General features: G+C 36.0%; 1 protein-coding gene across 7 annotated transcripts in view; it reads right to left on the reverse strand.

Annotated features, from left to right (window-relative positions):
• Positions 1-13,280, reverse strand: part of TMEM117 (transmembrane protein 117) — a 195,096-nt gene that overhangs the window by 67,195 nt on the left and 114,621 nt on the right. For all 7 annotated transcript variants that reach the window (XM_048301544.1, XM_048301543.1, XM_048301542.1 and 4 more), the window contains one exon: positions 6,600-6,697. In XM_048301544.1, the coding sequence (XP_048157501.1) occupies positions 6,600-6,697 (98 nt within the window). The remainder of the gene's footprint in view (positions 1-6,599; positions 6,698-13,280) is intronic.

Below are 13,280 nucleotides of genomic sequence, written 5' to 3' on the forward strand. Positions count from 1 at the left end.
TAGTCTATGAATAACATGCTCCATGTGGCCACATGGGAGGCCTGTGGAGTGACTGCTGTCCCTAAGATGCTCCCAGAAAAGCCAGGGGAAGATTGAGACAGACCACAGTGTTAGAGCAGCAAATGATACCTTGGAAGCCACCCTCCCCACAGCTGACCTAGGGCCCCAGATCATCCTTGCCCTTTCCCTCTTGCTTCTGCAAACACAGCAGCATTTTGGGCTGTTGCTGGGTGGGAGGAAGGGAAGAAGGAGAAGGCAGACATGTTCTGCTAGGGACTGAGTAACACTTCCAGCTGAAAGCCGTGCCTGCTGAGGAGAGCAGATTGGTGGGAGAACCCTGAATTGCTGACACAATAGTTTTCATGCACTGAGGAGTGGGGACATCTGAGAACAAAGTCCAAAAATGTGTCTGACTCATGTGGTTGCCAAGCTTCAACCATTCTGGTGAATTTTCATCACTTTTACTTTTCCATACTAGACACTGTAAAAGCACTTTGTTATCCAAGTGGAAAAGTTTTCCTCAGGACACAAACCGGAGCATTTGTACAGGATCAAACATAGATTTGAAGAAAAACTTTTGTGCAAATATTTTTGTTAATACAATATTTTTGTATTTATGCAATGTTTTCAAATATTCAAAATAATAAATAATGAAAATTAAAAATAGGCAGAAACCTTAAACAACTCTCATTTATACAAAAGAAAGTTCAGCACTCTGTATTAGGATGAATTATTTTCAAAATTTTTTCATGCTAACAAATTGTAATTTCACAGCATAGCTTACCAAAAATACCCAGAAATTAAATAAATGCTCTCAAAAATATTTTAGTCATCTCTTGAAAAATTATAATCATACTTCTTGATGGGCAGACTAAATGTAACAATTACTATGCATGGACAGTTTTATTCTGACAGAATATATTTAACAATGCCACATCAGATTAGTAGTCAGATCACTCAGTATAAATCATCAATGGAGGACCTTAGTAAATATTTTGTATTGAGACAAAAAGGAAATAATAAGAAACTCATTTATTGTTCTGCTTAGGTTATTCACTTGAGTTACAGTATAAGATTTACTTTGAGCAATAATATTGGAAAATATTTTTATGTTCTTTTACACTATTTATGCTATTTACCAGGAAATCTGCCTCACCTTTTAATGATTCCAGGTTTCTGTTCAGTAGTCAGTACCTTATTTCAAGATAAGTTACTTAAATATTAAATAATTAATAGATAAACTTAAAAACCTCCAAACCAGGGAGAGAATACCGTATGTGTATCTAAATGCACATATATTATAGATACAATAATTTCATTGCTTCATGCAGTTTTATTTGTGGGACTGCATCACAAAAACTTTTACTCAAACTTAATGAAAGGTTTGGTTTGTTTCAGTTAGTACACAACTTAAGTTGACAAAGCTCTAATGCAGTTAGTTTTTCTCAGTGCAGCCTATAATGAAAAGAATGAATATTTTGAGAAGCTGTCTTTTGAAACAAATTTATGAATTAAATTCATATATGTGAAAAGAACATAATTGTCCCGTATAAATTTATCATCTTGATTATGAAAACATTGAATATGGAAATATAAATTATCAAACCAAATGTTCAAATAGGTGCATAATAGAAAATCTCTTCTAGAAACTGTTTTATTTCTTTGTGGGAGATGTGGCTATCTCATGAGGAAGCTTTCTCTTCTTCCAGGACAAAATATTGTCCAATTAAAAACACTAACCTAAGCTATGTTTGACACAATCCACCATAAATATATGTACATGAATTAGAACTCTCTAGCAATTCTGCACAATTACTTTGAATAAAAGCTTCTAAACCTATACTAGGCTGATTTGCTAAGTTAAACTACTGTGATTCTTAACACATATTTCTGAGCATGTGTAGTGTTATTTTTTATTAAAGAAAGCTAACGAGAGCTTATGGAAATACATACTAATAGAAGAATACTTAGTTTTTGAAGTCAAACAGCAAACATAGAGAATCACAAATTTACAGTTATCCGTATTACTTTGTTTTCCATGTTGGTATCTGTTTTGCATTGTTTCAGACAGGAATCCTGTGTCAAAGCACAATTGTCTTTATTACACCGATAAAGACAAATCATTGTGTACACATACAATGAATGTCTAGCCAGAGACATCACAGAAATGGATTCCAGCCTGCAACTTGCATATTCAAATGTTCCGCTTGTATAAATTGTTCTGTCACCCTGTCTGCAACCAAGATTCAGCTGCACAATCCACTGTTATCGCTACAATCCCCCATTTTGATAATCTACCTTTGAATATCAATTTTCTGTTCCCTGGTTACACAGACTTCAGCAGCTCTTTTCCTCTGTTCCAGTAAACTGGTTTCTTTTTGACGGTGCTCTGTTCTTCCCTATAGCTGAAAGTTCACATGAAGAATTCTTTATGCCTTGCTCATTATAAACCCTCCATGCTGTTAACATAATTTTTGTCTGTTAGGAAAATTTTGAGGACAATTAATATTGGAGCAGTTTGTCAAAAGAGAATATTCAGGTCTCGCCTCTTGAGCAAAGCGTGCACACAGCGCAGAGATGTCCTGATGAATTTATTCCAACTACTATGCTCGGTTGTCCACAGGACGTGGCGGGTCACTGCAAAAGACTCTAAGGAGGAGACAGTAATTTCAGGCACAATTTAGGCAGAGGTAACCCCAGGCCTTGGTGGCAGAGAGCTGTATGTTCACACAGGCAATGCCTATACAGCCTGAGCACATACTGTGGCATTGGTGTGGGCTGCCTCTAACAACATCACATGGGCATAATGCTGGGGAGAGCTTGCTCCTGTGCAGATGTGCAGGGGAGACCTTTAGTGCAGGTTGGACTTATTAAATGTTTGCAGGAAAATAAAAAAATTATTTGCAAAACAAGCAGTCTTCTCAAAGTCTAATTCTGCCTCTGATTCCTCTAATATCCAACACCAAAATTAACTACGGTTCTATATTGTCTTATTTATTCATCTTACCACTAGCTATAGCTATTGGCTTGTCATCAGTCTTGTCCAAGGTCTTTATTTGACTTCATTCAACAAACTTCTTTTCTTTTTGCTTCTTCCAAATGCCAATCCTCTCATGTCATATATAATTTGTCTCTCCTAAATCAGCCAAGTTACCAACATATCCAAAAAATATAAATCAGCCTGTTTCAAGTCATGCTTATAATTTTTCAATACTGATGGTAATGACAAAGCACTGGAGACAGTGGTCTGTAGAGAGACTCATCTGACTGCAGGTGGTGCAGATATTTAACTCCTTGTGTGTATCTTTCTTTTGCAACCCACAAACATGTCTGCACATCTTAGTAATTCCATCAGGGTTCAAGATACTTCATTGCTTCCTAGACGTCCTCTTGACAACACACTTTCTTAAATCCATGGGAAAGTGTGTTTGTATTTGCATTGTATCACTTAGCAATAAAAGTGTTATGCAAAACTGCCTCAGAATGGTGGAATTAGCCATGAGCAGAGCTGGAAATTACCAAAATGGAGACCTTTTTTATGAAAAAAAAGACAACCTCTGACTTCAAAAAAAGTTGAAGGCACTTCAAAGTACTCCTTAGTGATGGGCTACACAAAGGCAAATAGCAACTGATCATTCTTTAGCTAGATGAGTTATGTGGAAGAATTATATTGTGAAGACATTCAGAAGTCAGCCAGAATCCTCAGGAGCAACCAACAAGCGATTGCTGACAATGTTTCCAGAGAATGATTTAAAACAGGACATGATAAGATAAATCAAAACCTTTGTGAATTAGTTGCATTGGAGAACTGTAAACAGTTCCACATGAGAAACAGAGCAGCCACATCATTAACTACCATAAATAAGTGGATGGTGCCTTCACCCTCTTTACAATCCCTCTATCTTTGGTACATTTATAGAAGTTTTCTAATTTTGCAAAGTAAACCCGAAAATAAAAGAGACATCAGCAGAAAAACAAGTCTAGTTTGTATCTAAGGTTTTCATTTCATCAACCACTTTAGACTGTGTATCACATATCTATACCAGGAATAATTAAAACACAGTGCACAGTACTACACTAGCTCTAAACAGTACTACACTAGCTCTAAACAGGTGTGCTACTAGAAAATGTCCTGAATAAATGGGTTTTGACCCACTGGTATCTGTGAAGGACATATTGTTGAGGATGTTTCATTTAGAACATTTCAGAAATGAGGCTATACACATCACATTGCTTAAGCAACAATAAAGTAAATGCAAATACCCCATGTTACCATGCATAACATTATCGCTCCTTTATTTTTCCAACCTAGTGGAGAAAAAAAATCTACTTTTACTGATGTCTAACTTGCACTATATAAATAATGTCTACAGAATATAGACTGTCATCCAGGGCTATTTTATTTCACTGCTTAAAGCCAAAAATAAAACCATTTATGTCATCCTTTAGGTTTTGAGCATACCTTTTAGTATGAGACTCATTCATGAAAACCCATATTGTTTTTATTTATCTCCATATTAAACTTTTGGTAGGATTTGTTAGTGTGAATATTATTTGAAATAAAATACTGATTTGTAACATTTCAGAGTAGAAGAAGTCAAAAAATCGTTTGCAACAATATTTAAGTAATTTTAATACTGTTTTATAGGTCTCCCTGTCTAGCATATAAATTTGAAAACTATCATGTCACCTTGCTTTTAATCTTTTTTTTCCCATTTTTTCAGTCTTTTAATGCAGTTAAGTTTTTTTCTTTTCAGTCTTTCAGACAAAGCTATTCTTCAGACAAGGGTGAAAAAAATCAATGATGTTTTAGACTGAGCTTTTTGCTCAGATGACACTGTAATCATTGGTAGCCCACTTGGCACCTGTCTGTGAATTTTTTCAATACATCTACTTTACCTTTTTGCCCACCCCTGCACACTGAGACACAATCTTCCTCTGCACATCCTGCAACGATGACAAGGAGCTGTTCGAACCCCCCCACCCCCATCCACAACTCAAGAATTCAGTCACATTATTTTTTTCACCTAGTTTTCTAAGATACCTCTTTCATGCATTTTTCAAATTATTAACTTAATCTTTAAATTCTGTCACATCACTAATATTTATGATGTATATAAATAATGAAGACTACTTCGAACATTAAATAATGGAATTCCCTGGCCTTATCAACGTAGCAGAAAATTATTATTTTATTCATAACTTTCACTGCACATTGCTGAGATGATTTCTAAACGTTAGCACACTTAGTCTTACTAGTTTTATTAATTGCATTCAGCAAAGAACTTTGTCAAACCCTTGGGAAAGTCCAAATAAATTAGATCAAGCATTTCTTCCTCGTCCATTATTTTGATGACATGTGCAAAGAGTTCTAACAGATCCGAGAAGGTTTTCCTTCAGCAAATATTCCCCAGTTTCCTTTAGCAGAAATTAATCTAGAGTTTTGCTCATAATTTCATTATTGACGCTATATTGATATATAATGATATATAATATACAATTATATAATATATTCAATCGATTTAGCTAAAATTGAACTCAGACTTAGGATAGACTTAGGCCAGTAGGATAATTCTAGTTTGCTGGGAAAAAAAAAAAAAAGGCAGAAAAAGCAAAACAATATCCAAATTTTAATATTCAATTTTTCAATAGGCAATTAAGTGCTAATAAAACTTGCGTCAGCTCAACCCCTTCAGCTCCTTATCAACTTCGTGTGTAGCCGATCAGCCATCTGATTCTGCTTTCTCTTCAAATTTCTCTTATTATTTCCTTTATTGCCTCAACAGAATAGCTCATTTTTATTCCTTAAAAGTACGAGATACTTCATTGCATTTTCTGTAGAGACTCCATACAAATAAATCTTTTAACTTCTCTGTAAGAGTTCTTTTGAAATCTATTCTTTTGAAAACAGCAGGTCTAATGATATTTTCATGAGTTTTTCTGGTTCTGATATCTGATAGATATTTTGATTGAAAAAAATCTTTGCTATTTCTTAAATCTTCAGCCATAAGGTATTCAGACTGCTTCTTAGAATATACATTTTCCATCTTCCATTTTTCCTGTCATAATTTGTGTTCTGTTTCAATCGCTACACTTGTCTGGAATTTATCTGGAAGAGGCTACATTTGAGGTGAAATAAACAACCCTCACAACTATTTGCATTGATTTATTAATATTTTTGTTAATCATCTGAGACTGACTTGACATTTTAAATCCTATTCATGTGGTAATTCAAGGAATTACTATAATTAATTTCACAAAAGGAAATTCACATATCTATTTTATTACAAGGAATGACAGTGGGACACCCAAATATTATCATATATAGCAAGAATTTTGCAACTCAATTACAAAGTGTCAAAATAGAATAAAAGAAAACATATAAATCAATCTAATAATTATATTTCTACACCAATTATTTTGATTAGGAATTCCTTACTTATGTGCCGTTTTTGCATTGTTTAATATTTTGTTAGAAGAGTTTTACCTCTTTTTCTTCAACATTATCTCTTTCTGCCACTGACAGTCAAAGAAGATATTTTTTTGCAATTTTCTATAAAATGTTTATTTACAGTAATTTGATTTTACTATTTTCCTACCAGAATAAAATGATCCTAATGTTTCCTTTCTTCCAGAAAGCTCTGGCAGACTTTCCCCAGTCTGGGTAGGGTTTGTCCTGAAGCATCATATCTGTGACCTATAGGGAAAGAAGAAACAGTAGACAGTTACATGGGTGTCACATAAGACAGTACTAGCAAGGACTTTAGGAACGGTTTTATTTTATGTATGGGACACTTGCATCAGTTCTGGTAATTATAATAAACAGTAGAATAATAATAATAATTGTGTTATTTACAGTCAAAATAACCTATATTGTCCTACATATTCTGCCTCCAGAAGTGCATGCAGCTCCTTAAGAAACAATGAAACCTGTAGAGGTCCAAAGATAAGAAGATAAGAGGAACCAGTCTAAAAGTTACAGCAACCTATAGGACACAAGTTACATCCCCTGTGACTGTGAAGCTTTCTGGCCCAATCTGGGAGAGGGAAACCACCTCCCTGAGAGCAGCATCAGCAGAATTTCCACTCTTGAAATCAGAACTGCAGCTAGGGAGTGGAAGCCTGTGAATTAAGCGCTATATAACATTTATAATCTCCTCTCAGTTCCTGCTAGCAGTATAAAAAGCACACTTGGGACCGGCAACAGAAAAAAACCTTAAAACTTGCAAAAAAATTTTAAAAGTATGAAATATTTATTGTCATTTTCATAATTCCTATCTAAAGAGACCATCTGTTTTTCTGTCCAGAGATTCATATGTATGCAGTACTTCTGGGTGGTACATGAAAGTATTAAAAATTACTTTCAGCTTGGTGAGGGAGGTGAATACCCCTCAGGCATGTGCTTCTTTGGGAAGCTCTGTTTTCATATCCATTTACTTCAAATTAACTGTACTAAAAAGCACCTAAATTTACATCACAATAAACTCATAAATTCCATTGTGCAAACAATCGAGAGTGGAAAAACTACCCATTTGTAAAGATTAAAGAAATAAGTAAACAGATAAAGGACATGGGGGTGACCACCTGCTTCAAAACGCAGATAAGTAAAACAAATTCTATCTCTCACTGTTATCAGTACAGAGTGGGAAATTACTATGTGTTTTGATCAAAATGAAAATAAGTGTTAGGGTTTCAGAAGGAAATAACTTCAATCTGAAGGCAAAATTTCTTGCTTTTACTTTCTACACAGATGTTTTAAAATCTAGTTTACCATCCAGAGTGTAAGCTACGACTTTCAATCAATGGCATTAACAGCGTTTATCAAAAAGAACACGTGGCACATGAATAAATTAAAAATTGATTCAGCTTCTGAATGTTGGCTTCAAGTCCATTTGGCATTAAAAGGGCTCAGTATATTAGCCTGGGCTGGGTCCAAAGGATAATGACTATGTTAAATAAATAGAAATGCACATTCTAGGATTTTATTATTCCATCAAACCTAACCTCAACAAAGAACAGATAATATCCCAAAATACTACCTTTAATAACTATATTATGTAGGTAAATCTTTTCTCAGATCAGCAAGCTATAATATTTTTAACATCCCTATTATCTAAATAAATATTTCTATAAATATTTAATGCTGAACAAGACCCCTGTAAAGATTTAATTCACTACTTTAGTAACACTTTTTTTCCTCTTATGAAGAGTCTACTTAGTAATGAATATTTGCAAAGAAGAACAGATGTTTCAAGATTTTTTTTCAAGTTTCAAAATAGTTTCTCCAGATGCTTTCTGGGACATTATTATTATATTTGGGAGAAGGATGCAATTTGCAGCTCTATGACCAATTATTAGAGGAGCATGTTTCATAAGAATGACATTTGTGATGGAGATGTTTTCTGAGGAAAATGGCAAGATGAGGCAGGAAATGTTCTTTCTGGTATCAAATAGTTGGTCTTTCATCTCCCAACTTTGGCATTTATTTAAAGTCATATCACCAGATCAATGTCAGGTTGGTTGCAGCTAAATTGGCTGAAGCAGAAACGGTCATTAAAGGGATGCATTCCATAAAGAGAAATCCAATTACCTTTTGCATTAGAGAAATCAAATTCATTTTCTGGTTTGGTCAAGGACAGTCACTGTGGAAAACAGCTCACAGGAGAAAAGCACCCAACACTGTCATACAGCAGACAAGTTTTAGATATATATGAAACATCCATTGTTTTCAGAAACAGAAAAAAATATAAATTTTAATTTGATTTGCAGAACTTAGTGTAAAGAAATGTGTGAGTGTGTTTTTCTTTCTCTGTTCATATTTCCAAATCCAATTGCTTGACAGCATACATTTATCTCTGCTTTACTGGACTATGTTTGAAAACATTGCTGATGCGTGGGAATAAAAAATAATTGATCACTTTAGTAAATGCCTGCATGCAACTTACATAATCAAGATAAAATAAGGAAAGCCACTTACAATGTAATTAAGTAATGTATTTGTTTCTTGAACTAGTAGGTGCAATATACTTTAATCAATAATTACACTGCTTCAGTTCAGAAAGGAATGGCCCGTACATACAGTCCGTGTATACACTTTCATTTTATTTAGTGTCTCATGAGGGAAACAGTTACCCTGTACTAAATTTCAAAAGCAAAGCTGTATCACACACATTGCCTGAGTTTATAAGTTACACAAATGCCACAAAAAAACCTGTTTCTATTAATAATTAGTATATCACATATATATGGCATGTTAACCTTCATTTTGCCATATAAATATGACTTTATCAACTATTCATATTAATCACGTTATATTAATTATGAAGCTAACCCATCGTGATTTAAAAACATCTATTACTATCATTAAATTAATAGCAAAGTGTATGACTAACATTTTTCTGTTGCAGAAAAGTAAAATTGTTCCTTTTGATGTTTTTAACATTTGATACAATCGTCAAATCATAGAAAGGCTTGGGTGGGAAGAGACATCACAGACCCTCTAGTTCCAACCCCACCCTGCCAGGGGCAGGGACACCTTGCACTAGACTTGTTCAGAGCCCCATCCACCCTGGCCTATGATAAATACTACTATACAATATATAATTCAATAATTTGAAAAATGATGCCGTATCACATAGAAGAAAGAATCTGGGATTCAAAGTCATTCAGAACAAGTAACTTACTGAGACAAGAAGTGCAGAAAACAAAATCATAAAAAACTTTAAAAAAAAACCCAATAAAAGAGTAAGACACCTAAGATACCTGAGATGTACCAAGTGGAGCAGTAAGATACCTCAAGGATCATTTATTCCTTCCATTCAGTTACTCTTTGAGCTTATTGTTCAGGATACTCTGCACATACTTTACATCTCTCCTTAGATCCTCATATCAAATGATGCTGCCTTGTACCTCACAGGGTCCTTCCCAGCAGAGGCAACCTCTGCACTGGGAGTTTCAGGTAAGGCAAGTATCTCTTCTGTTATAACTGCAAGTGAAACTTCCCTTAAAAGAAAAAATAGGAGAAAATGACCAAATACTTTGGTCATGCCCACAAAATATCAACCGAATACTTCACTAGCAGGAACTATGCTATCATCTTCAGAGCACAAAGAGATGACCCACAGAAAACTGATGCAGCTCAGGCTGGTGGCCAAGCTGTTTTCATCTGACAAATTGCATTTTAGAAATGTAGAAATAGAAAAGTACATCAGTTGGTTTAATTGTAGCACTTCTTCATATAAGCAGCTGTAGAAACTGTTTCTTGCTAGAGAAATGGACTCTGGGCTTTAGGACACGATATATTCTATGCTGCAGTATTCATGAAGTGGAGACAAGCCCTAAACAGTGGCTTTTCATTGCTTTATTCATACTTGGATAAATCATCAAAACAGGGTAAGAGTAGCCCTCCAGAATTCAACAGAAGCAAAAGAATCTAAGACCCACAAGAAAAGCCTGAAAACACAAACCAAATGGTGAAATATGACATTTTTTTAATGATTATTTTGATAAAGCGATGAGTATGCAAAAGTCTAATGGACAGTAGAACTCCAACATAAAATATCAGTGAAGAAGCTGTTTGTGTGCAGCTACTCAGCCAGGGGGACATGACACCATGGTGTTATTGCTGGAAAATGGAGTACCCTGAACAACTGCATTTGCCAAAATATATCTATCTACCACTGCTAAATACACAACTCAAATATTAGAAGGGTTTTTTTTCAATTTTTATAATTTTACAATTTTAAATATCTTATTTTAAATCATAAACCTCTTAGTAAATAGCACTAAATTAATTTCACTTGATACTCAGCCTTTAAATAGTTTATAACTTGCACATCTCCACTCACCCCAAGCTCTAAACAAAAGGCATTATTTTCAGTCCTACAACTGGGTCATTTCATTGATAAGAGTGGATATCATAAATTCTAAAAGCTTCCAGAAACTGCAAGGAAGGCATAGTGTCAGGACAGGTCAGAGGGCAGTTTCCCATGGCAAGACCATGAACATTGCATTCCTCATCAAAGAATCCATCAATAGTTTTGCAAAGACTGAACAAGACTGAACATTGCTTACGTGTTTCTGAAAAGTATGTGAGTTTTTTCTAGAAAAAAACTGGGGCTAAATCAGGTTAAAGTAATTATGTTTTCTGAAGTCAGAGTGTGAAGTCAATGAGAGCTAATGCATACCGCTGAGGGGATACACTCCCCTTGCTTTGCTGTTATGTGCTTTTAGGTAGGAGCTATATATAGGTGTCCCACTAACTGCACATTAATTCTTTATCATATCTCAGTCTTTAAGTACTATACTACATCACAGTGATCATATACCAAATTAGGGAAACATTTAGTACTCAGTCATTAAAAGTTCCTCTCCATCACTTTTCTCTTCTTCTTCGTGATATGTGAAAACTGTGGAGCTGTCCACCTGATGTATAAAAGCAACCTATATCGAAAATATTTTTTTGCTTTTTCATCTGGATTGCTGGGAGAAAATTGTCTTCTGTGGATGGTGACAAATCTGATAGCCTTCTATGACGGCATGACAGGATGGGTCAATGAGGTGAGAGCAGCTGATGTTGTCTATCTCAACTCCAGCAAGGCTTTTGACTCTGTTTCCCATAATAATCTCAGGTAAGCTCAGGAATTGTGGGTTAGATGATTGGACAGTGAGGGGGATCAAGACCTGGCTGAATGGCAGATCTCAGAGGGTCGTGATCAGCAGAATAGAATCCAGTTGGAGGCCTGTAGTCAGTGGTGTTCCCCAGGGATCAATACTGGGACCAGTCTTAACTTTTTTATCATCAGTGTGGACAAAGGGATAGAATGTACCCTCAGCAAGTTTGCAGATGATGCAAAACTCAGGGGAGTGGCTGATACACATGAAGGCTCTGCTGCCCTTCAGCAGGACCTTGGTAGGCTGGCTAGTTGGTCAGAAAGAAACTTAATGAGGTTCAGTGAGGACAAATGCAGGATCCTGCATCTGGGGAGGCATAACCCCAAGTGCCAGCACAGGCCAGGGCTGACCTCCTGGAAGCGGCTCTGTGGAGAAGGACCTGGGGGTCCTGGAGGGTGAGAGCTGACTATGAGCCAGCAGTGCCCTTGTTGCCAGGAGGGCCAATGGTGTCCTGGAGTGCATTGGGAAGAGTGTGGCCAGCAGGTCAAGGGAGGAGACCTTGCCCCTCCACTCAGCCCTAGTGACGCCACATCTGTAGTGCTGTGTCAGTTCTGGTCTCCACAGTTCAGGACAGCAAAGACCTACTGGAGAGGGTCCAGGGGAGGCTACAACGATGATGAGGGGTCTAGAGCATCTCTCTTATGAGGAGAGACTGCAGGAGCTGGGCCTGTTTAGTCTGGAGAAGAGAAGACTGAGAGGAGATCTCATTAATGCATATAAATACCTCAAAGGGTATCAAGGGGATGGTGCCAGACTCTTTTCAGTGGTGCCCAGCAACAGGACAAGGAGCAATGGCCATAAACCGAAAAACAAGAAGTTCCATCTCAACATGAGGAAGAACTTCTTCACACTGAGAGTTGCAGAGAACTGGAACAGGCTGCCCAGGGAGATCATGGAGTCTTCCTCTCTGGAGACATTCCAAACCCTCTGGGACACATTCCTGTGTTATCTGCTCTAAGTGACTCTATTTTGGCAGCGGCTTGAACTAGATGATCTCCAGAAGTCCCTTCCAACCCTTAAAATTCTGTGGTTCTGTGATCATACTTCAACAGTTACACAGCTTACACATGATAATATGCAATGCCTCTTTTAATTCTGAAATTGTTTTGGCAGTTGAGCAGAAGTGTCAAGAACTTTGTTACACATCCTTCTGAAATAACTGTTAATTTATTTCAATCCCCTCTGCTGCATTTTAGAATATACAAAATGTGTTTGAAAACAAATTTAACAAATATTTGTAATTAGGCTTACAGACCTATAGGGGAGATGATATTTTTCAAGCTAAACATTATTAGTCAGCTGTAAATACACTGCTAGATTTTAAAGCTTTTTCTGCTTCCTCTATTTTGGAACATTCCTAATTTAGTTGACTTCTATCCTAAAAAAAATTGAAGTTTCTTTTAGGTTACTTCTCCTTCAATTTAATTGTAATAATTTTTTTTTATATTTGCATTTTCAAAGCAACAGCAATCAGAGACAAAATGGCCCCTTCAATATACTCCTTATTGTTTTCTCATTTTAATCACAGCCAGCAAACTGTTCTTGTCTTGCCAACACATACCATTCTAACTATAAGTAAATCCTGAAAAACAACATTAAATTGCTGT

Source organism: Corvus hawaiiensis, chromosome 4, assembly GCF_020740725.1.
Source record: "Corvus hawaiiensis isolate bCorHaw1 chromosome 4, bCorHaw1.pri.cur, whole genome shotgun sequence".
In the NCBI taxonomy this organism is placed as follows: Eukaryota; Metazoa; Chordata; class Aves; order Passeriformes; family Corvidae; genus Corvus; species Corvus hawaiiensis.